General features: G+C 40.8%; 3 protein-coding genes across 17 annotated transcripts in view; 1 reads left to right on the forward strand and 2 right to left on the reverse strand.

Annotated features, from left to right (window-relative positions):
- Positions 1-15432, reverse strand: part of LOC119523262 (nucleoporin p54-like) — a 61964-nt gene extending 46532 nt beyond the window's left edge. Inside the window, exon 1 of the mRNA XM_037822033.1 lies at positions 15303-15432. Within this exon, the coding sequence (XP_037677961.1) occupies positions 15303-15432 (130 nt within the window). The remainder of the gene's footprint in view (positions 1-15302) is intronic.
- The window catches only part of TMEM164 (transmembrane protein 164), a 318291-nt gene that overhangs the window by 75446 nt on the left and 218390 nt on the right, over positions 1-24455 (forward strand). The window lies entirely within an intron of this gene.
- Positions 19780-22546, reverse strand: LOC119523663 (ATM interactor-like). The gene has a single exon (XM_037822465.1). It carries the CDS (start codon positions 22544-22546, stop codon positions 20060-20062), a length of 2487 nt encoding a protein of 828 aa, XP_037678393.1. The 3' UTR covers positions 19780-20059.

The raw sequence follows: 24455 nt of genomic DNA on the forward strand, positions 1-24455 counted from the left end.
TCACCCTAATTGAACATTCTGCTCATAATAAGCAAACACTCCCTATTCTTTAGCCTCATTCTATAACCTGGTAACTTATATTTCATGTCTATGAATTTACATATTATAATTAGTTCATATCAGTGAGACCCTGCAATATTTGTCTTTATATGTCTGTCTTATTTCACTCAATATAGTACCCTCAAGGTTTCTTCATCAACCCATTTTTTAAAGACGGTTTTGTTCACACAACGTACATTCTGTCATAAGTAAACAATCATTGGTTCCCTGTATAGTCACATATTTATGTATTCAGCAACATCACCACTATCTAAAGAAGGACATCTCCATTTCTTCCACAAAGGAGGAGGAAGAGTAAAAGAAAATAGAGGGACAAAAGAAAAAAACAAGAAAGAGAGAGAGAGAAAAAAAAATGATAGCTAGAAAGCAACAAAAGGAAAGATAGCATTAACCTAAAGTAGAATAAAGTGTCAGACAACATCACCATGCCAGGAGTCCCATACCCTTCCCCTGTGTCCTTCCCCCATATGCATTTAGCTTTGGTATTTTGCCTATGTTATATTAAAGGAAGCATAATACAATGTTACTGTTAACTATAATCTCTAGTTTGCATTGATCGTATTGTCCCCCCAATCCCACCCTATTTTTAACACCTTGCAATGTTGACATTCATTTGTTTTACCTCATGTAAAAAGATATTTGTGCATTTTATTGCAATCGTTGAGCACCCTAGGTTTCCCTGAGTTATACAGTACCAGTCTTTATCTTTCGTCTTTTGTTCTGGTGTCCCAAATGCTCCTAACCTTCCTCTTTCAACCATACTCACAGTCATCTTTGTTCAGTGTACTTACATTGCTGTGAACAGATATCTTGTTCACAAAATGTGTCATTATCTGTTTGTCAGAGAATATTTTAAACTCTCCCTCATATTTGAAGGATAGTTTTGCCACATATAGGATTCTTGATTGGTGGTTTTTCTCTTTCAGTATCTTAAATATATCACCCCCACTTCCTTCTTGCCTCCATGATTTCTACTGAGAAATCCGCACATAGTCTTATCAAGCTTCCTTTATATGTGATGGATTGCTTTTCTCTTGCTGCTTTCAGGATTCTCTCTTTGTGTTTGATGTTTGATAATCTGACTATTAAGTATCTTGGCGTAGGCCTATTCACATCTATTCTGTTTGGGGTATGCTGCACTTCTTGGATCTGTAATTTTATGTCTTTCATAAGAGATGGGAAATTTTCATTATTATTTCCTCTGTTATTGCTTCTGCCCTTTTCTCCCTTCTCTTATTCTGGGACACCCATGACACGTACATTCACGCATTGCATGTTGTCATTCAGTTCCCTGAGACATTGCTCATATTTTTCCATTCTTTTCCCTATCTGTTCTTTTGTGTGTAGGCTTTCAGGTGTCTTGTTCTCCAGTTCCTGAGTGTTTTCTTCTGCCTCTTGAGAGCTGCTGTTGTATGTTTCCATTGTGTCTTTCATCTCTTGTGTCTTTCATTTCCATAGATTCTGCCAGTTGGTTTTTCAAACTTTCAATTTCTACCTTATGTATGTCCAGTGTTTTCATTATATGCTTCATCTCTTTTGCCATATCTTCCCTAAACTTTTTGAATTGATTTAGCATTAGTTGTTTAAATTCCTGTCTCTTAGTTGAAGTGTAAGTTTGTTCCTTTGACTGGGCCATAACTTTGTTTTTCTTAGTGTAGGTTGTAGTTTTCTGTTGTCTAGGCACCTGTTTTCCTTGGTTACCCCAATCAGATTTTCCAAGACCACAACAGACTCAGATCTCAGAAGGGGCAATATTCAGTGTCAGGTCTCCCTGAGGGTGTGTCTTAGAAGACTGACACACTCTGTGAGGTTTCAAGCCACTGTGCTTTTCCTAACCTGCCCAGCAGGTGGCGCCTATCAGCCTGTAGCTCCTGTGTGGTGTAAGGAGGTATGGTCCCCTTAGTCCTTCGTTTCTGTTTTGGCTGTTTTCCCCCAGGCTCTGGGGTCTGGTTCTGAATGGGATGCTGGTAGAAGATCTGGGTGCCACCTCTTTCCTAGGGAGTTTTCATTTGCATATAAATAGGTTCCTTGTCTCTCTGACTCTCCTGTCTCCACCCTTGTCTGGGTCAGAGCCTGCGAGCTGAAAATGGCTGCGGCTTTCTTCACTGAGCTGCTCAGATTGAGAGAGAGAAAAAGAGACAGAAATCCCCCCTTTAGGGCCAGTCCACATCTCCCAGTTTCACCCATTGGCCAGAGATAGCACCTGGTCTGGGCTCCCCCTCCCTCCCAGAGAGGTCCTCCTGCTCTCCAAGGTCAGTCATCACCAAAAGCCTCTGTCTGCTTGTTGGGGATTTGTAGCTTGTATTGAGCAGGCCATATTTGTTAATCAAAACCCCATTTGGAGCTGGACTGAGGTATATTCTCTTGTTCAGGGAGTGCTGCTCTCTATCACAGTGAGGCTTATGCAGTCTGGGCTGCTGTGGGGGAGGGGCTCTTGGCACAGGTCCACAGTCTTTACTTACAGATTTTATGCTGTAATCTCATGCATTCCTCCCAATCCAAGTTGGTGTATGATGTGTGGACATTCACGTTTGTTCCCCAGCAGTTATTCCAGATTATTTACTAGTTGTTCCTGGTTGTTTATTAGTTGTTCCAGGGGGACTAACTAACTTCCACTCCTCTCTATGCTGTCAACTTCTTTCTCCTTGAATATTATATTTTAATGTGTTATCTTTGGAATTAGACTCTGAAGCATCTGTTAATGCCAGGAGCTTAAAAAAAGGGGGGAGGTCCTTTCTCAGTCTTTGCAGATTGACCAGTGTGAGCTCCTTCAGAACTTATCCACACAGTGAGTTTAGAGAAGAGCTCAAGGCCACCCTAGTCCTTTCTGTGCATGCTTCTTGTCTTGGGCATGCACATGTGGCCCTACATTTACTGGATAGGAATGTCCCCTTTTCCCTAAGAAACAGTTTCCCAGGGTCCCAGGCACTGCACTGTTATGTCCCCAGGTAGCCACAACTTAACTACTCTCTCAGAGCATTCTGATAGAGAGTTCCGTGAGCTACTTTCTACACACAGGGCATGTTCTGGGACAGCAAGCCTAAATATCCTGGTACAGTCCCTCAGGCTTCCACAAGAGAGAATGGGCCAGAAATCCATGCTCTCAGTATGTGCACAATGGTTACTCTATTCCCTCCAGAAGCAGGATCAGGGACCTGCACTGAAAGTGTGGGCCAGCTACATGTCAAGCTGGTGAAGAGATGGGGGAGGGGCCAGCCAGGGTGCCATGAGATTCTTCCGCTTTTAGGATGCCTTTTTCTTGATTCAGCACTCACCCTGTTGCTACAACCCTTTAACTGTTTCCTGGAGCTCTGAGAAAGTTATTTCTGCCAGTTCTTGCTGGTTGTTCAAAACTTCTCGACGGGATGGAGCCCTGAAACTTCTGACTCCACTCATCTTGATTAGGGCAGGGCCCTTTTTTTTTTTTTTATTTTAGTCATTCTGATAGGTTTATAGTGATAATTCCTTATATTTTTAATTTGCATTTCCCTAATGGCTGATGATGTTGAATATGTTTTCTTTTAACTTTTTCTCCCTTATTAGAGTTGTGTGCTTACAGATCATGCTAAATGCACTTTTTTTATATTCATTTTATTGAGACATATTCACATACCACGCAGTCATACAAAACAAATCGTACATTTGATTGTTCACAGTACCATTACATAGTTGTACATTCATTACCAAAATCAATCCCCAACACCCTCATTACCACACACACAAAAATAACAAGAATAATAATTAAAGTGAAAAAGAGCAACTAAAGTAAAAAAGAACATTGGGCACCCTTGTCTGTTTGTTTGTTTGTTTCCTTCCCCCACCTTTCCACTCATCCATCCACAAACTAGACAAAGGGGAGTGTGATCCCTATGGCCCCCCCAATGCCACTGTCCCCTCTCATAAGCCACATTTTTATACAATTGTCTTCAAGATTCATGGGTTCTGGGTTGTAGTTTGATAGTTTCAGGTATCTACCACCAGCTACCCCAATTCATTAGAACCTAAAAAGGGTTGTCTATATTGTGCATAAGAGTGCCCACCAGAGTGACCTCTCGGCTCCTTTTGGAATCTCTCTGCCACTGAAGCTTATTTCATTTCCTTTCACATCCCCCTTTTGGTCAAGAAGATGTTCTCCGTCCCACGATGCCGGGTCTACATTCCTCCCCGGGACTCATATTCCACATTGCCAGAGAGATTCACTCCCCTGGGTGTCTGATCCCACGTAGTGGGGAGGGCAGTGATTTCACCTTTCAAGTTGGCTTAGCTAGAGAGAGGGCCACATCTGAGCAACAAAGAGGCATTCGGGAGGAGGCTCTTAGGCACAATTATAGGGAGGCCTAGCCTCTCCTTTGCAGCAACAGTCTTCCCAAGGGCAAATTCCATGGTAGAGGGCTCAATCCATCAAACCACCAGTCCCCTATGTCTGTTGGCATGTTAGCAACCATCGAGGTAGGGCAGGCCAATACCCCTGCATTCTCCACCAGCTCCTCAAGGGAGCTCTGCATATTTTTTTCCTTTTTTTTTTTTTAAACTTTTTTTTCTTTTCTAAATCAACTGTATGAAAAATAAAAAAACAATTAAAAAAGAATTAAAAAAAACATACAATAAAAGAACATTTCAAAGAGACCATAACAAGGGAGTAAGAAAAAGACAACTAACCTAAGATAACTGCTTTATTTCCAATGTGTTCTTAGTCTACCCCAAGAAAGTAACCTAATATAGCAACATTTCTGTGAACTTGGTCCTACAATACCCATCAGAAATTAACAAACCATAGTCATTCCTGGGCATTCCCAGAACATTAAATTTACCCATGATAGCTTATCTGTTCTTGGATTATTGTTCCCCCTTCCTTAATTGCTCTCTATCGCTAGTTTCCCTACATTCTACATTATAAACCATTTGTTTTACATTTTTCAAAGTTCACATTAGTGGTAAGATATAATATTTCTCTTTTTGTGCCTGGCTTATTTCGCTTAGCATTATGTCTTCAAGGTTCATCCATTTTGTCATATGTTTCACAACATCGTTCCTTCTTACTGCCGTGTAGTATTCCATTGTGTGTATATGCCACATTTTATTTATCCACTCATCTGTTGAAGGACGTTTGGGTTGTTTCCATCTCTTGGCAATTGTGAATAACGCTGCTATGAACATTGGCGTGCAGATATCTGTTCGTGTCACTGCTCTCCGATCTTCCGGGTATATACCGAGAAGTGCAATCGCTGGATCGAAGGGTATCTCTATATCTAGTTTTCTAAGGAACTGCCAGACTGACTTCCAGAGTGGCTGAACCATTATACAGTCCCACCAACAATGAATAAGAGTTCCAATTTCTCCACATCCCCTCCAGCATTTGTAGTTTCCTGTTTGTTTAATGGCAGCCATTCTAATTGGTGTGAGATGGTATCTCATTGTGGTCTTAATTTGCATCTCTCTAATAGCTAGTGAAGCTGAACATTTTTTCATGTGTTTCTTGGCCATTTGTATTTCCTCTTCAGAGAACTGTCTTTTCATATCTTTTGCCCATTTTATAATTGGGCTGTCTGTACTATTGTCATTGAGTTGTAGGATTTCTTTATATATGCAAGATATCAGTCTTTTGTCAGATACATGGTTTCCAAAAATTTTTTCCCATTGAGTTGGCTGCCTCTTTACCTTTTTGAGAAATTCCTTTGAGGTGCAGAAACTTCTAAGCTTGAGGAGTTCCCATTTATCTATTTTTTCTTTTGTTGCTTGTGCTTTGGGTGTAAAGTCTAGGAAGTGGCCACCTAATACAAGGTCTTGAAGATGTTTTCCTACATTATCTTCTAGGAGTTTTATGGTACTTTCTTTTATATTGAGATCTTTGGTCCATTTTGAGTTAATTTTTGTGTAGGGTGTGAGGTAGGGGTCCTCTTTCATTCTTTTGGATATGGATATCCAACTCTCCCAGCCCCATTTGTTGAAAAGACCATTATGGCTCAGTTCAGTGACTTTGGAGGCCTTATCAAAGATCAGTCGGCCATAGATCTGAGGGTCTATCTCCGAATTCTCAATTCGATTCCATTGATCTATATGTCTATCTTTGTGCCAGTACCATGCTGTTTTGACAACTGTGGTGTTCTAGTTTGCTGATGCTGCAGAATGCAAAACACCAGAGATGGATAGGCTTTTATAAAACGGGGGTTTATTTCGCTACACAGTTACAGTCTTAAGGCCACAAAACGTCCAAGGTAACACCTCAGCAGTCGGGTACCTTCACCGGAGGATGGCCAATGGCGTCTGGAAAACCTCTGTTAGCTAGGAAGGCAGCTGGCGTCTGCTCCAAAGCTCCGGCCAAACGGCTTTCTCCCAGGACGTTCCTCTCTAGCAAGCTTGCTCCTCTTCAAAACGTCACTCACAGCTGCACTCCCTGAGTTCCCTCTCTCTGAGTTAGCTCATTTATATGGCTCCACTGATCAAAGCCCACCCCGAATGGGCGGGGCCATGCCTCCATGGGAACATCTCAGAATCATTACCTACAGCTGGGTGGGGCACACTCCAAGCAAATCCAACCAGCACCAAAACTTCTGCCCCACAAAACCACAAAGATAATGGCATTTGGGGGACGCAGTACATTCAAACCGGCACATTCCACCCCCTGGACCCCAAAATGACATTATCTTTCCAAATACAAAATACATCCATCCCATCACAATCTCACAAAAACTTACATCATCTCAGTAACAATAGTCAAGTACAAAATCCCATCAAAATCAATTTAGGCATGGTCAGTCCTAAGGCATAATTCCCCTCTAGCTTTGGATCTGTGAACTTAGAACAAGTTATGTGCTCCCAATATACAAAGGACAGACATTCATAGGATAAACATTTCCATTGCCATAAGGAGAAACAGTAAGGAAAACAGGGTTAACAGGAGCAAAACAGTTCCTAAAACCCGCAGGACAAACTCCATTAGATTTCAAAGTCCGAGAGTCATTTACAGAACAATGTTGCATCCTTGGGGCTTGAGAGAGCGGGAGCCTAACCCTTCCCAAGGGCCTTTTTGGCAGCTATTTCCTCTCCAAATGCTTGGGTGAGTGCTCCAACATATCCACACATTGGGGAGACCACCTTCTCGGCCCCACCCTCCTCAAACATCGGGGCAGCTCCCGGATTCCCTTCCATCTCCGGGGCACACGCTCAACCCCTTCAGAACAGTGTGGTGGCAGCCAGGCTCTCCCCAATTCTCTGGGAATGTGCTCCAACCTCTTTGGGACCTGAGGTGGCAAAACTCTTCCAGAGCATCGAGGCGGAAAGCCCACCCTCGACCTCCAGGGCAAACTCACCCTTTCCATGCATGTGGGCTGCTCCGCTCTCCCAGCCCTAAACCTCTTGACTCCAGACCTCAACCTCCATGGCTCTGTCTTTGAAGAAATTTTTCCTTCAATTTGTTCCTTGTCTGTCTCCTCCAGTCCAGACCGGCAATGGCTCTGTCTATAAAGATCTCGCAAAAATTCTGTTGGCTTTGCATGAAGCATGCAGAGGTCAAAGCCATCAGACAGTAGGACTTTCCACAAATCCTTTCTGGATAATTCCATCTCCAATCTTGGCTTGTACTGAAATGGCGGCTGGGTTCCGTGTTTGGTTACATCCTCACGTTGGGCTGTAGCTTCAGGGATTCCACCCCCTGGAAGCTCGTAATTTTCCAAGCAATCAGCTTCTGGTCTCTTTGAACCCAAGAGTTCAGTTGTAAGTTTATCTCTTTCCACTTGCATTTTACTATAATCTGCAAGGAGAAGCCAGGGTATATGCTCCACACGTAGTCTGGAGATCTCCTCAGCTAAGTATTCCAGGTTGTTGCTTTCGAATTCTTCCTTCCATCTGACACCAGGACTCAATTTTGCCAAATTCTGTGCCACTTTAAAACAAGGATCTCCTTTCTTCCAGTTTGCAACAACACATTCATCATTTCTGCTCAACTCCTCATCAGAAGTATCTTTAGACTCCATATTTCCATAAACAGTCTCTTTAAAGCAGTTTAGGCCTTTTCTATCAAGCTCCTCACAATTCTTCCAGAATCTTCCCCTTATCCATTTGAAAAGCCGTTCCAACATGTTTGGTATTTGCAAACTCAGCAGCAAAAGCACCCCACTCTCAGTACCAAAATCTGTTCTAGTTTGCTAATGCTGCAGAATGCAAAACACCAGAGATGGATAGGCTTTTATAAAATGGGGGTTTATTTCCCTACACAGTTGCAGTCTTAAGGCCACAAAGCGTCCAAGGTAACACCTCAGCAATCGGGTACCTTCACCGGAGGATGGCCAATGGCGTCTGGAAAACCTCTGTTAGCTAGGAAGGCAGCTGGCGTCTGCTCCAAAGCTCCGGCCTTAAAACGGCTTTCTCCCAGGACGTTCCTCTCTAGCAAGCTTGCTCCTCTTCAAAACATCACTCCCAGCTGCACTCCCTGAGTTCCCTCTCTCTGAGTCAGCTCATTTATATGGCTCCACTGATCAAGGCCCACCCCGAATGGGTAGGGCCACGCCTCCATGGGAGCATCTCAGAATCATTACCTACAGCTGGGTGGGGCACACTCCAAGCAAATCCAACCAGCACCAAAACTTCTGCCCCACAAAACCACAAAGATAATGGCATTTGGGGGACACAATACATTCAAACCGGCAAATGTGGCTTTATAATAAGCTTCAAAGTCAGGCAGTGTAAGTCCTCCCGCTTGGTTTTTCTTTTTTAGAGTTTCTTTAGCAATTCGAGGCATCTTCCTTTTCCAAATAAATTTGATAACTAGCTTTTCCAAGTCTGCAAAGTAGATTGTTGGAATTTTGATTGTGATTGCATTGAATCTGTAGATGAGTTTGGGTAGAATTGACATCTTAATGACATTTAGCCTTCCTATCCATGAACATGGAATATTTTTCCATCTTTTAAGGTCCCCTTCTATTTCTTTTAGTAGAGTTATGTAGTTTTCTTTGTATAGGTCTTTTACATCTTTGGTTAAGTTTATTCCTAGGTACTTGATTTTTTTAGTTGCTATTGAAAATGGTATCTTTTTCTTGAGTGTCTCTTCAGTTTGTTCATTTCTAGCATATAGAAACCTTACTGACTTATGTGCATTAATCTTGTGTCCCGCTACATTGCTAAATTTGTTTATTAGCTCTAGTAGCTGTATTGTCGATTTCTCAGGGTTTTTCAGATATAAGATCATATCATCTGCAAACAATGACAGTTTTACTTCTTCTTTTCCAATTTGGATGCCTTTTATTTCTTTGTCTTGCCGGATTGCCCTGGCTAGCACTTCCAGCACAATGTTGAATAACAGTGGTGACAGCGGGCATCCTTGTCTTGTTCCTGATCTTAGAGGGAAGACTTTCAGTCTCTCACCATTGAGTACTATGCTGGCTGTGGGTTTTTCATATATGCTCTTTATCATGTTGAGGAAGTTTCCTTCAATTCCTACCTTTTGAAGTGTTTTTATCAAAAACGGATGTTGGATTTTGTCAAATGCTTTTTCAGCATCTATTGAGATGGTCCTTTGATTTTTCCCTTTTGAATTTTTAATGTGTTGTAATACATTGATTGATTTTCTTATGTTGAACCATCCTTGCCTGCCTGGAATGAACCCCACTTGGTCATGGTGTATGATTTTTTTAATGTGTCTTTGGATTCGGTTTGCAAGTATTTTGTTGAGGATTTTTGTATCTATATTCATTAGGGAGATTGGCCGGTAGTTTTCCTTTTTTGTAGCATCTTTGCCTGGTTTTGGTATTAGATTGATGTTAGCTTCATAAAATGAGTTAGGTAGTATTACATTTTCTTCAATGTTTTGAAAGAGTTTGAGTAAGATTGGTGTCAGTTCTTTCTGGAAAGTTTGGTAGAATTCCCCTGTGAAGCCATCTGGCCCTGGGCATTTATTTGTGGGAAGATTTTTGATGACTGGATCTCTTTGCTTGTGATGGGTTGATTGAGGTCTTCTGTTTCTTCTTTGGTCAGTCTAGGTTGTTCATATGTTTCCAGGAAATTGTCCATTTCCTCTACATTATCCAGTTTGTTGCCATACAGTTGTTCATAGTATCCTCTTATAATTTTTTAAATTTCTTCAGGATCTGCAGTTATGTCACCTTTTTCATTCATTATTTTGTTTATATGGGTCTTCTCTCTTTTTGATTTTGTCAGTCTAGCTAGGGGCTTGTCAGTCTTGTTGATCTTCTCAAAGAACCAACTTTTGGTGTTATTTATCCTCTCTATTGTTTTTTTGTTCTCTATGTCATTTATTTCTGCTTTAATCCTTGTTATTTCTTTTCTTCTACTTGGTTTAGGATTGGTTTGCTGTTCATTTTCTAGCTTTTTCAGTTGATCCATTAGTTCTTTGATTCTGGCTCTTTCTTCCTTTTTAATATATGCGTTTAGTGCTATAAATTTCCCCCTCAGTACCGCTTTTGCTGCATCCCATAGGTTTTGGTATGTTGTGTTCTCATTTTCATTCGTCTCTATATATTTAGCAATTTCTCTTGCCATTTCTTCTTTAACCCACTGATTGTTTAGGAGTGTGTTGTTTAACCTCCAGGTATCTGTGAATTTTCTAAGTCTCTGATAGTTATTGACTTCTAATTATATTCCATTGTGGTCAGAGAATGTGCTTTGAATAATTTCATCCTTTTTAAATTTATTGAGCCTTGTTTCATGTCCCAGAATATGATGTATTCTGGAGAAAGTCCCGTGATCACTAGAGAAGTATGTGTATCCTGGTGATTTGGGATTTAATGTTCTGTATATGTCTGTTAAATCCAATTCATTTATCAGATTGTTTAGGTTTTCAATTTCCTTATTGGTCTTCTGTCTGGTTGATCTATCTATAGGAGAGAGTGATGTCTTGAAGTCTCCTACAATTATTATGGAATCATCAATTGCGTCCTTTACTTTTGTCAGTGTTTCTCTCATGTATTTTGTGGCAACTTGATTGGGTGCATAAACATTTATGATTGTTATTTCTTCTTGTTGAATTGCCCCTTTTATTAGTATGTAGTGACCTTCTTTGTCTCTCAAAACATCCCTGCATTTAAAGTCTATTTTATCTGAGATTAATATTGCTACACCTGCTTTCTTTTGGCTGTAGGTTGCATGAAATATTTTTTTCCATCCTTTCACTTTCAATTTCTTTGTGTCCCTGTGTCTAAGATGAGTCTCTTGTATGCAACATATTGATGGTTCATTTTTTTCATCCATTCTTCAAATCTATACCTTTTAACTGGTGAGTTTAATCCATTTACATTCAACGTTATAACCGTGAAGGCATTTCTTGAATCAGCCATCTTTTCCTTTGGTTTATGTTTGTCGTATATATTTTTCCCTTTCTCTATTAATATCCTTTAATGTACCCATACCGAATCTCTTTAATACTGAACCTTTCTTCATGTCTCTCTCTCCTTTCTTTGTTTCTCTGTGTGTAGGGCTTCCTTTAGTATCTACAGTAGGGCAGGTCTCTTCTTAGCAAATTCTCTCAGCATTTGTTTGTCTGTGAAAAATTTAAGCTCTCCCTCAAATTTGAAGGAGAGCTTTGCTGGATAAAGTATTCTTGGTTGGAAATGTTTCTCACTCAGAATTTTAAATATGTCGTTCCACTGCCTTCTTGCCTCCATGGTGGCTGCTGAGTAGTCACTACTTAGTCTTATGCTGTTTCCTTTGTATGTGGTGAATTGCTTTTCTCTTGCTGCTTTCAGAACTTGCTCCTTCTCTTCCGTATTTGACAGTGTGATCAGAATATGTCTCGGAGTGGGTTTATTTGGATTTATTCTATTTGGAGTTCGCTGGACATTTATGATTTGTGTATTTATGGTGTTTAGAAGATTTGGGAAGTTTTCCCCAACAATTTCTTTGAATACTTTTCCTAGACCTTTACCCTTTTCTTCTCCTTCTGGAACACCAATGAGTCTTATATTTGGACGTTTTGTTTTATCTATCATATCCCTGAGGTCCATTTCGATTTTTTCGATTCTTTTCCCCATTCTTTCTTTTGTGCTTTCATTTTCCATTCTGTCATCTTCCAGGTCACTGATTCATTGTTCAACTTCCTCTAGTCTTGTAGTATGAGTATGCAGAATCTTTTTAATTTGGTCAACAGTTTCTTTAATTTCCATAAGATCATCTATTTTTTTATTTAGTCTTGCAATGTCTTCTTTCTGCTCTTCTTGGGTCTTCTTGATGTCCTTTATATCCTGTTCCATGCTCTTCTTGATGTCCTTTATATCCCGTGCCATGGTCTCATCGTCCATCTTTAGTTCTTTATTTGGTTGCTCTAGGTACTGTATTTCTTCTGATCTTTTGATTTGGGTGCTTGGGCTTGGGTTATCCATATCGTCTGGTTTTTTCATGTGTTTTAAAATTTTCTGTTGTTTTTGGCCTCTTGGCATTTGCTTAACTTGGTAGGGTTCTTTTAGGATTTGTAGACCAATTGAAATCCTTATCTCTAATTTGTCAGGTGTACAGCTTCGTGGAGTACACTTTCTGTGACTAACCAGCAGGTGGCGTCTGTGAGCCACCTGTTCCCCTCAAGCCAATTCTCCCCCGCTTTGCCTCTGTGGTGAGTGGAGGAGTAAGTCTTGTGGGGTCCAATTGGTGTACCAAGCTTGTGTGTGTAGTTGGTGTTGGCCGCTCTGTATAAGGAGCGTGTGTCTGGGAGGTCAGGGAGGGGGGTGGCTCTAACAACCAAATCTCCCTGGTGTTCCTGGAGTTTTAAAGCTGCTGCAATAGTCTAATCCTTCATTTCAGTCTTGCCACAGTTTGTCTCTGCCACTGACCCACAAGTCCTTGGTATTGGCGTGTGGCCCCTGAGACTTGTGAACGGGTCCCTCTTCCAGGTCTTGCACCCCCTGGTCCTCTGTTTCGGGATGACTATGGTATGTCACAGGTGAGTGCCGTCCCCCCAAGGTGGTTCTGTGCTGCCGGTCTGTGTAGGGAGGCTCCCAGTCTGCTGAAGTGATGTCTGAATGGGGCTTGTTAATTCCCACTGCTCCACCTTCCCAAGTCTGGGACAACCAGCTGAGGGTGTAGGGAAGGCTAATGTCCATGCCCAATTTTGTGGTGTATGCCTGTTATTGTAAGCACTTCCATCACATTCGGTTGTCTGGGGCAGCTCTGGGCTATGGGGCCGGTGACTGGCAGGAGTGTTTCCTGTCCACCAGGATGATGGCTGTGAGAGGACGCCCCCCTTTTCTTGGGAAGTTGTGGTGTTTAGTGAATTTTCTCAGCCACTGGATTATTGCCTTTTGTCTCAGAGCTCTCAGTTCTGCTCTTGTCTTGACCTGCCCAAATTGCAAGTCTTTGAGGCTTTCTGTATTGGGCTTCTTACAGTAATTGTTTTAGAAAATGAAAAAAAGATAAAAAAAAAAGAAGAAGAAAAAAAGGGCCCTCCGGGCAGATCTAATCCATTATTGAAATGCTAAGAGACAAAGCAATTAGGGCTATTAAGGAAAGATCCAGGGGGCAGAGAGATCAGTTTTTCTTAGGGTTTTGCAAATGAGCCTGCGGGCCTGAGCTCTGCCCTTCCCCTTTCTATGTTTACCAGAACTCCAAAAAGCATCCGCTTTTATTTTTGAGTTTGTCTTGCTGTTTTTTTGCTATGCCTGTCTCCTCTCTGCTGGGCTGGGTGCTCTCAGATTCTCTGGTGTCTGGTCTCAGTCTATCTATGGTTGGAGTTTGGATCAGTAGAATGAGTTTCCGATAAGAGCTGCCACTGCAGTTCTCCCTTCTCCTTCCCGGCGCTGACAGCCCCTCCTCCCATGTGACTGAGCCTGGCAGGGAGGGGCGCGGGTCCCCTAAGTGCAAAAACTTACAGATTTCACTGATCTCAGCAGTTCCACGTTTTCATGAATGTTGTATGAAGTATGCCCAAAGTCAGATTGCTCTGCGGTGTCTAGTCCACGCAGTTCCTGGCTTTCTACCTACTTCCCTGGAGGAGTAACTAAAACATACACCTCACCAATCCACCATCTTGCCGAAACTGATACAGTTTTGACATTAAAAAGACATATCTACTCAAGGAGCTCAAAATCCAGTGGACCAAAACTTGAGGATTGGAAGTGATGGAGACTATGTCTCTTAATTTGTATTTCCCATTGGGTGAATTCCCTCCCCCACCACCCAAACTGGTTTTAAATTTGGCCCGCCCTGAAGTCTAAATGCACTTTTATGTGCTTATTTGAAATCTGTGCATCCTTTTCTTTGAAATATCTTTTGCCCATTTTCTAATTGGGCTGTTTGCTTTTTCATTGTTGAATTTCAAGAGTTATTTACATATTCGAGATATGAGTCTTCTGTTGGATATTTAGTTTGTAAATATTTTCTCAGTCTGTAATTAACCTTTTCATTCTCTTAACAGAGTCTCTTGCAGAGTAAAAGTTTTTAATTTTGATAAGGTACTCAGCAGTTTTTGAGTTGACAGAATATATGAATCTGGAGATAATTTCTTAAAAATTCTCATTCTTTGGGTTCTTTCTAGACTTCCAAAACTGCACTTCTGTTTTCAAGTGAATGCTAGAATATTACTACTCCAAGTGCTTGTCTATGATAAGCTAATGAGCTTATCTAAATCAAAATCTAAATCTAAATCAACAGTATCATTAAGCACAGTGTAGTTCAGCTGACATTTTTCTCATAACAAGACTTTTGCACAAAAGGATGTGGTGTGCCAATTTTCTTTCTGGCACAAGCCCCATATCTCTTTGTAATGGGCAGAAAAGCAGTTTTCAGGATGCCATTCTAGACCATACATTGATTAGTACTGTGCTACAATAAACACTTTTCTAGCAAGTTCTTTGTCTAAATAGAACAAACTTACCTTCTAAAAATCCATCATTTCTGAAAATCTGTTTCTGTTATTTCAAATACAAGTTTATAGTTTTCAAATACATGTTTGAAAGGCATTCTTCTTGTATTTCTTACAAAGATCTCAGGAATGTTCAATCTACCAAGAACACAGTCCATTCCTTACCTCCCCTAACAGATCTTTTAGGGCTGAAATAAGCAGCTGTTTGAACTGTGCAGTATTCAATCCAAACCCATGCTCTTGAAATTCTAGGCAGACTTTCATATAGTGATGCTCAGAGAAATTTTTGTGTTCTTTCATATGTGGTAGCTGAGGCTGGCAACTTTTCCATCGCTGATCATACCTTTCCTGCTTAATGGCCGCCATTTATTTAGCAACCATCTCGGGCCATGCGCGTGGAGCATGCTTTGCACTTGAGGTCCCGCTCAGTCCTCGCAGCCACCCTCCATGACCGAGACCATAAGCCGCGTGGTACAGAGGTCTGGGGAGTTTCGTGGAGGGGACTTGCCCTCTGTCCGCGGCTGTTTCTCCTTGGCTGCCTCCTTCCCGTAACTTTCTGGGCAGGGGCCCATTGGTACCTCCAAAAGTTTTTTTTTTTTTTTCAATGAAAAAGCCACCCTCCTCTGAAACAAAACAACCTCCCTTCCCCTATTCCCCTCTATCCCCCCCCCCCCCCCCAAATCTTGACCATAGTCACATGGTGGCAGAGCTCTGCAAACCTTTACTCCTATGTGGCACAGTTGGTTCCTTGCCTGCTGGCAACTGGATATTATTTAATCTTCCCACAGGTTGGCCTATGCTCTGTTGCTTCAGAGTTTTCTTGAAGAGTTTCAAGACAATCAGATCATTCTGTTGTATTTTTCTGGGATTGAGGGCAAGGCAGCAGCATGATTCTCTCTTAAATGGGTCAGAGGAGGGGGAATCTTGGGGCTCCCCAGAAGGCCAAGTCTCTCTACTCATGCCGCCTCTTCCCTTCTCTTCTGGCTTACCAAGGGATGTTGGTTTCTAAGGAATGGAGTCACATTCCCCAAACTTACAAGAGACTTCTTGATAAACTACAAGACTGACATATGGATTGATGATGAGAGAGAACCTGTATGGTGATAAGAACATTGAGTCTATCAGCCAGGTCAAACCTTTCCAGATATCAAGGTTTCTAAAGCCAAATTAAACAAGGGCTTGTTTGCTAAACCTAAAATCAGAACCTACTGGAGTTGAAGGGTCTCATGAGAGAGACCATGTAGGCCTTGGTAGGCCATGGAGAACTGTCCCTTTTCTATTGTACATCACAAATTTATAGTGACTAGAATGTGAGCCCTTTTCTCTCTTCACTGCTGGAAACACATTAGCAATTTTTCTCTTAACATTCCTGTTTTCTAATTCCATGCAAACACTGGTTTTATGCTGTGACCATGTTATTCTCTTGGGTTTCTTTTTAAGAAATATTTCTTGGTAAGGTATGGAAAATATCAATTTTTCACCAGCAATGTAGTTAATTGATTCTCTCTTTGAGTGCTGTTTCTGGCTTTGTTCCCAAAATTTAGGGATGTTTCCCAGCAGGGGCTGCCACAAACAGCTGTGCACTGCACAACCCTAGGAGAAGGTGCCATTCACATAGACTATAATTGAATGGCGCCACTAGGGTTGTGCAGTGCACAACCTATACAACTGTACCTGGCGTCCCTGGCATAATGTAATGTCAGTGCTTTCTTGATCAAGGATAGGGTTTTAGGAAAGGGAGAGGATAGCAGTTTGGAACTGTTCTCAGGGACTTAGTAAGGTGACCAAAGCAGTGAGTTATTGCTGTGACCTGGAAAAGAAGAAAGAATTGCAGTTGTGGCTTTGGGAGTTGGGGCACCCATTATATGGGAGAACTACTTGTACTTTGATTTCTTCAGTAAACACTTTTTAGTGGGCTTACTGCTAGGGTTGAAGAACAGGAAAGGGTTTATTGTAAGAGGGAACATTTGAAATGGGCCTTGTGGGAGAAGGAGGATATAAACATGGAAAGATGAGTTGTGAGGAAAAAGTTCCAGGGAAAAGGAATAACAAGAGTAAAGAGGAAACTGCAAAGTGTAAATGAGTAATGGTGAAGAATTTATTTTGGTTGATAGAAAGGCATGTGAAAAGTAAAAAGGAGTAGTGAGCAGTAATGCTGGGGCAGGGGAAGGTCAAATGATGCTGGGGAAAGGGAGGGACTTGAATGTCAAATTAATGAGTTTAGACTTTATTCACAAGGCAATAAGCAGCTATGCAAAGTTTTTCTTTTTAACCCATTTCAGTGGGTTTTAGTATATTCACAGAGTTATGCAGGCCTCACAATCTAATTTTAGAATATTTCCAACATCCCAAAAAGAAACACCATGCCTATTAGCAGTGAATACCCATTCTCCTCTCTTCCCAGCCCCTGGCAATCACCACTCTACTTTCTGTGTCTATGGATTTGTCTATTCTGAACATTTCATATAAATGGAATCATACAATACGTGCTCCTTTGTGTTTGGCTTCTTTCAATTAGCATAATGTTTTCAAGGTTCATCCACGTTGTTGCATGTATCAGAGCTTTGTTCCTTTTCACGGCTGAATAATAGTCCATTGTATGAATAGACCCACATTTGTTTATCCATTCATCAGGTGATGTGCTTGGGTTGTTTCCACTTTTTGACTATTATAAATAGTGCTGCTATGAACATTCATGTACAAGCATTTGTTTGAATATGTTTTCAGTTCTTTTTGGTATATAATAGGAGTGGAATTGCTGAAACTCTGTGTAACCATTTGAGGAACTGGCAGACAATTTCCCAAAGTGGCTGCACCATTTTATATTCCCACCAGCAGTGTATGAGTGTTTTGATTTTTCCATATCCTCACCAACACCTGTTATTATCTGACTTTTTGATTCTAGCCAACCTACTATATGTGAAGTAATATCTCATTATGATTTTGATTTGTATTTCCCTAATGACTAATGACTTTTCATGTGCTTATTGGCCAATTGAATATCTTCTTTGGAGAAATGTCTATTCAAGTCCTTTGCCCACTCTAAATTAGGTGATCTGTCTTTTCATTATTGAGTTGTATGAGTATATATTCTAGAGACAAGTCCATTTATCAAATATATGATTTGCAAATATTTTCTCCTATTCTGTAGGTTGATCACTTTTTTAATAGTGTCCTTTGAAGCCAGAAAGTTTTTAATTTTGTTGATGTCTAGTTTATCTGTTTTTCTTTTGTTGCTTGGTGTCATATCTAAGAATCCACCAACTATGAATGAGTGTTTTTTTTTTTTTTTTTTCTTTCTTGTTTTTAATCACTGAATTTCAGTTTTTACAATTACTTTTAGAACAATTCAGGTAACTAAGCTTTTGAGGGAGAGCAGTTCTTGTACAGTTCTATTACATGCACCATTTTTCTGCAAATAATTCTATTGGCTAGATTAACAAACACTGTCAAGGAAATAAAGTGTTTTTTGTTGTTTAAGCCATAGATCAATGCATTTATATTTACAAAAAGCCATAAACAAACATGCATTTCTTCTTTATTAAGAGGTCTTAAATAGATGTTTAAACATTAAGGCAGCAATGATTCTAAATCATAATGAAATTCTAAGTTAAGGCTTTGTTTTGAAACCCACATTCATAGGCAACTGTGATCAAAGCAAACTCTTTTGTCTACCAAATTCAGTTCATCTGCCCAGGATATATGTTACCCATTACCAACACTTGCTCTGTATCTGATATATGGAATATGAATTAGTAGTAACACCATCAATTTACTTTAAGGAATTTAGTCCCCTTACTAGATTTTCTTCTGAGGATTTAGCCTTCAATAGCACAAGCACCTGGAAAAGAAGGGACAGAGCATTTCTTTGTAAACTTAGAACACTTAACAAACTGCACTGATTCTTACTTTTCTGAAAGTTGGCCAACAATTAAGCAGGAACTCCTAGATAAAGAAAACCCTGAAAGCATACTTGACCTTGCTCCATCTCCAAACAAAAAAATATTCTTGATAATTGGAACAATAGGTCTTTGCCGCCTTTATTCTTTTTGAAGAAGACTGTTTTGTATAACTTTCTTAAAAATAAATAAAGCAAAATGCAGACTACCATATTTTAGGTGGTTCTATTCTGTAATTGCTACCCTCAATGCACAAATAATACCCTTGCCAGACTGATGTCTTTGAGAAGCCATTCAAGGAAAAGAGATGAGTGGTGGATGAAGGAAGGTGGGTCACTTTAAAATAATCAAAGACTGCATTTTTGGCCTATTAAGCTTATAGATAGAAGTGCCACACATAGAAATTTAGGGGGAAGTGTCCTGTTCTCTTCCCACTTTTTTTTTTTTTAAACATAACAGCGTGATAAAGCTCAGATCCAGGCTGTGGGTGCACTTTAGGAAGCTGCTACTACTGTAGACAGTAGGATGTTGGTAGGGTACACCCCAATGTTTCCATGCTGGGGGTGGCTTACTGTTATTTCAATTGGGAGGATCACTGTTTACATGTAAGCCCTTGCTATTCCTTTACACAATAATTTTTCAGCCATGAGCCTCTTGTGATTAAAATACTGTACACTTACATTGGTATCAACAGCAGCTCATGTAGAGAAGTTGACTACATGAAAACTATTCCAAAAGTGAGAGACAATTACAGTTTTCCTTTGTGTCTTCAAGTCAGAAGAGTAGGATGGCAAAGCAGATGAAGCTGTAGGCAGCATGGGTCTCAAACCATGTTAAGCGTTAAGGTTTACATCCACTTCACAGGCTACTGTCGGGAAACAGGAATTTCTAACAAGCACTCTTAAAAATATATCTTATGTGCAATTTAAGTATGTTACACTCCAACACAAAACATTTAAAGATTTGAAAAGTTTCTACTGTAGTACCCGCCAAGCTTGGCATCAGCTAAATGGCTAATATTGTTTTTAAAGATGTGAAGTACATCTATTTTTTTTAGAAGGAAAGACAAGTTTTGAAGGGGCAATGGTATGCAACACAAAAACAATCATTTTTAGATCAGCATCATACACTTTATAATACACTCATATTTATACACAAATTCATGTTTACAAGTACAAAAGGCAAAGAATCTAAGCAACTGCATAAACTACATTCAATAGTTAATACTGTTGTCCCCATTCCCTATTTTCTAAATCCAGAAAAAAACTGTAAATGCTGTCCCCATACGGGGACGTCTCTTTTAGAAGTTGGAGACTGTCTGTAGTTCTGCACATGTCTGGGTTTCCACAGAACTGAACTGAGACTCCATGGTGTTCCAGGCCAAATCGGCTAGCAGGAAGTCATCCATGGCTGTTTGAGTTTCATTGCTGGTGAAAAACAAACTCCCCAGGGTTTCAAAACAGGAATTCATGGTTTGTGTTTCTGTACTGTTCAACTGAACTTTGCTTTCTAGAGCAGGTAGGTTTTTGGTGGAAGTCCCTTCTGTTTGGGTTTCTGTGTCAGATGAATCAGTGCTCATGGAGAAGCTGGAGTGTTTCAGAATACTGCCCAGAGGCAGATGAGGGCTGCTGTCTAAAAAGAAGTTTAAGTCTGTCTGTGTCTGTGTATCAAACATTTCAAGGCCTAAGAAGTTGGCATTTCCCCTACAACTGTAGGACTGAGCAGAGGTGTCTGCAAGTAAAAAGTCAGTTTGGGTCTCGATGTCCAGGGATTCCAAGACTGGTTCAGTGTTCATATTGCTGAGTTCACTCTCTTCCGTTTGAGTTTGGATATTTGAGGCTGAAAAGAACTCTTCGATATCAAAATCTATTCCGGGATTTTGTGTCGGGCCAGATGAGAGCTGTGTGTCGGGTTCAGTGTTTGTGTCAGACAGAAGACTGCGATTATCCAACGTCTGACCTGGCAGGTTACTTGACAAGATGTTTTCTAAATCACTTAATAAATCTATGGTTTGGGTCTGATTATCTGTCATGTTTTGTGAAGGAAGAATACTATTCTGCTCATTGAAGTTTATAATTGATGCAGATTTCTCAATATCTTGATTTAAAGTCTTAGGGTCATTCTGAGATAACAATCCATGAGTTATAGTATCTGCTACCAAACTGTTGCTTATAATACTGTCTGTAGAAACCCTGTAGGATGAATGGACATTCTCAAAAATGTCCCCACACATTATTGCTTGGTCCATGTGTACCCCGTCATCTGTGGAACTTTGCACTCCACTGGTTTGCGTTTCTCTGGAGATCCCACCTGACTGGAAACAATCATCTAAAAAAGCATCGGTCTGAGCAGCTATAGATGAAGTTACTTTAGAACTAGGTAACAATGTTTGAGTATGAACACTAATGGGAAGTGAAACTTGAGAACCAAATGTCAAATCAGTTTGAGAACAAGACGATACGGAGGAGTCTGGGGAAGCCCACTGGGCAGAAGGCAGGAAGCTTGGTGAGCTGTAAGACAGATCTGTCTGCACGTTGATGGAAGAAATGCTGTGCTTCTGACATGTGTTCCCTAGTTGTTGTAAAGAAGGAGGTGGACTTTTACCCAAGTTCACCTGAACACCTGTACTGACTGGCTCGACAGCAATGGGATTCACAATTTTGGGGAGAGGCAGGCTCTCCTTAAGAGAGCAAGCCTCTGAATCTAGGCCGAGGATCAGGGTTCCAATGGACAAGGGGAGTAAGTGAACGGCGCCCATGGCAGAGCCCTGGTGATCCACACCCACTACCACAGGCTGGGCCAAAGAGTCGGCTGTAGTGGGCACAAAGACAGGCACAGGAGAAAACTGCATCACAGGCAATTTAACCAAAGCCACTTTGGGCTTTGGTAAAAGCAGCTTCTGAGGGTATCTTGGAGGTGTTTTAAGAGTCTGTTTTCTGGCATTAGAGCTGCAAGAGTCTTCAAAGGAAGCCACTACCTTTATTTCCGAAGTTTCTAATTCTTGAGTGTCTGGTCTAGAAGTTGGTTTATTGATCAATGATTCAACAGTCTTTTTTGACAACTTCTGGTTGTTTGTGGAGTTCTCCATTTTCCTTTTCTTACTAGGTGGATCCCTGTGCTCAGCAGGGATCTCATGGCCAGTTCGGTAGATGTGTGACTGCAAGGCAGTTCTGCTGGCATAAGGACAGCCACATGTGCACTGGAAGGTCTTGCCACAATCCTCTGCATGTCTTTTCAAGTCCCATTCAGTACCGTAAGAATTGCTGCACTTACTACATTTATGCTTCTTTTCAGCATGCATTTTCATAAAGTGCTGTTTTACAAGAGAGAATTGAGAAAATGGTCTGTCAGGGCCTCTGGGGCATCCTTCAATTGGACAACAGTAGAATTTCGGTACAGTTTTCAAATCTTTCCTTATTGTTGGATTTACTATGCCGTCCTGCAGGCGGTGGCTCTTGACCAGGTGCATGTTGAGCGCGGGGCTGTTGGGCAGGATCTTGCCGCAGCCGCGCACGGTGCACAAGATGTTGGTGCGCACGGCCCGGGACAGCTCGCTCACCGACGGCTGGATCAGCTCCCGGGCAGGCAGCGCTGGAGATGCGGGCTGCTGCCTCGCCGCTGCGGGCCGCGGTCGGCTGCCCCTCAGCCGTCCCGGGGGACCCCAAGGACCCGAGGCGGCGGCGGCTCCCCTCGCGGCCGCCGGGACGGCCGGGACGCCCGAGACGCCCGAGGTGCCCGAGCCCAGAGCCGCGGGCCCCGCCGCCGCCGCCGCCTCAGAGGCCGCCATGGCTCCCACACGGCGGCAAGACCGAGCTCGCAGGCCCCGCCCTCCACCGCAGCCACTCGAATGAGTGTTTTTATTTCGCCACATCCTTTCTAACACTTGAAAGGATTTTTAATGCTAGCCATTCTAGTGGGTGTAAAATAGTATCTCATTGTGGTTTTGATTTGCATTTCCTGATGGCTAATGAAGTTGAGCATCTTTTCATATGCATTTTGGCCATTTGTATATCTTCTTTGGATGAATGTCTATTCAAATCTTTTGTGCATTTTTAATTAGGTTTTCTTTTGTTGTTGACTTGAAGGATTGCTTTATATATTCTGGATATTAAACTCTTATCGGACATGTGGTTTCTAAATATTTTCTCCCATTGTTTAGGATCCATTTTATTTTCATGATAAAGTTCTTTGAGGCATAAAAGATTTTAATTTTGATGAGGTTCCATTTATCTATATTTTCTTTTATTGCACGTGCTTTTGGTGTAAAGTCTAACAAACCATTGCCTAATGCAAAATCATGAAGATGTTTCCCTACATAGTCTTCTGGGAGTTTTACAGTTATGGTTTTTATATTTAGGTCTTTGATTCATTTTGAGTTGATTTTTGTATATGGGGTGAAGTAGGGGTCCATCTTCAATCTTTTGCATTTAAAATCCGGCACCATTTGTTTAAGAGACTATTCTTTCCCTGTTGAGTAGTCTTTGCCAACTTGTCAAAAATCAGTTGGCTATAAATGTGAGGGTTGATTCATGAACTCTCAATTTGATTTCATTGGTCTATATGTCTCTCTTCATGTCAGTATCATACTGTTTTGATTACTGTGGCTTTGTAATAAGTTTTAAGATCAGGTAGTGTGAATCCTCCAATATTGTTCTTGGTTTTCAAGATGGCTTTGGCTATTCAGGGCCCCGTAGTTTTCCATATAAATTTGATCATTGGCTTTTCCATTTTTGGAAAGAAGGCTTTTGGAATTCTTACCGGGATTTCATTGAATCTGTAAATTGCTTTGGGTAGAATTGACATCTTAATGATGTTTAGTCTTCCAGTGCATGAACATGGAATATCCTTCCATTTATTTAGGTCTTTTTTTAAATTTCTTTCAGCAATGTTTTGTAGTTTTCCATGTTCAAGTCTTTTACACCCTTGGTTAAATTTATTCCTAGATATTAGATTCTTTTGCTATTGTAAATGGAATTTTTTCTTGATTTCTTCTTCAGATTGTTCATTAGTAGGGTATAGAAACACTACTGATTTTTGAGTGTTGGTCTTATACCTTGACACTTTGCTGCATTAATTATTAGCTATAGGATTTTCTTGTGGATTTTATAGGATTTTCTGTAAATAGGATCATGCCATTTACAAGTAAGGAAAGTTTTACTTCTTTCTTTCCAATTTTAATGCTTTTTATTTCTTTATCTTGCCAAATTGCTCTGGCTAGAACTTACAGTAAAATGTTGAATAACAATATTGGCATTGGGCATCCTTGTCTTGTTCCTGATCTTAGACCCAAAGCTTTCAATCTTTCACCATTGAGTATGAGGCTAGCTGTGGATTTTTCTTATATTCCCTTTATCATGTTGAGGAAATTTCCCTCTATACCTAGTTTTCTAAGTGTCTTTTTCAAGAAGGGGTGCTAGATTGTCTCAAATGCCTTTTCTGCATCGACAGAAATGATCATGCAGTTTTTTCCTTCACTCTGTTAATGTGGTATATTACATGTATTGATTTTCTTTTGTTGAACAACCCTTGCATACCTGGGATGAATTCCACTTGATTATGGTGTGTAATTATTCAAATGTGCTAGTATTTGTTTTGCTAGTATATTTTGCTGAGGATTTTTGCACCTATATTCATAATAGATATTGTTTTGTAATTTTCTTTTCTTGTGGCATATTTATCTGGCTGTGGTATGAGAG

This window comes from Choloepus didactylus, chromosome X (genome assembly GCF_015220235.1).
Source record: "Choloepus didactylus isolate mChoDid1 chromosome X, mChoDid1.pri, whole genome shotgun sequence".
Taxonomy (NCBI): Eukaryota; Metazoa; Chordata; class Mammalia; order Pilosa; family Megalonychidae; genus Choloepus; species Choloepus didactylus.

Excerpts from the sequence above, each read along its gene's own strand:
- LOC119523663 (XM_037822465.1), bottom strand. The coding sequence starts at position 22,546 with ATGGCGGCCTCTGAGGCGGCGGCGGCGGCGGGGCCCGCGGCTCTGGGC.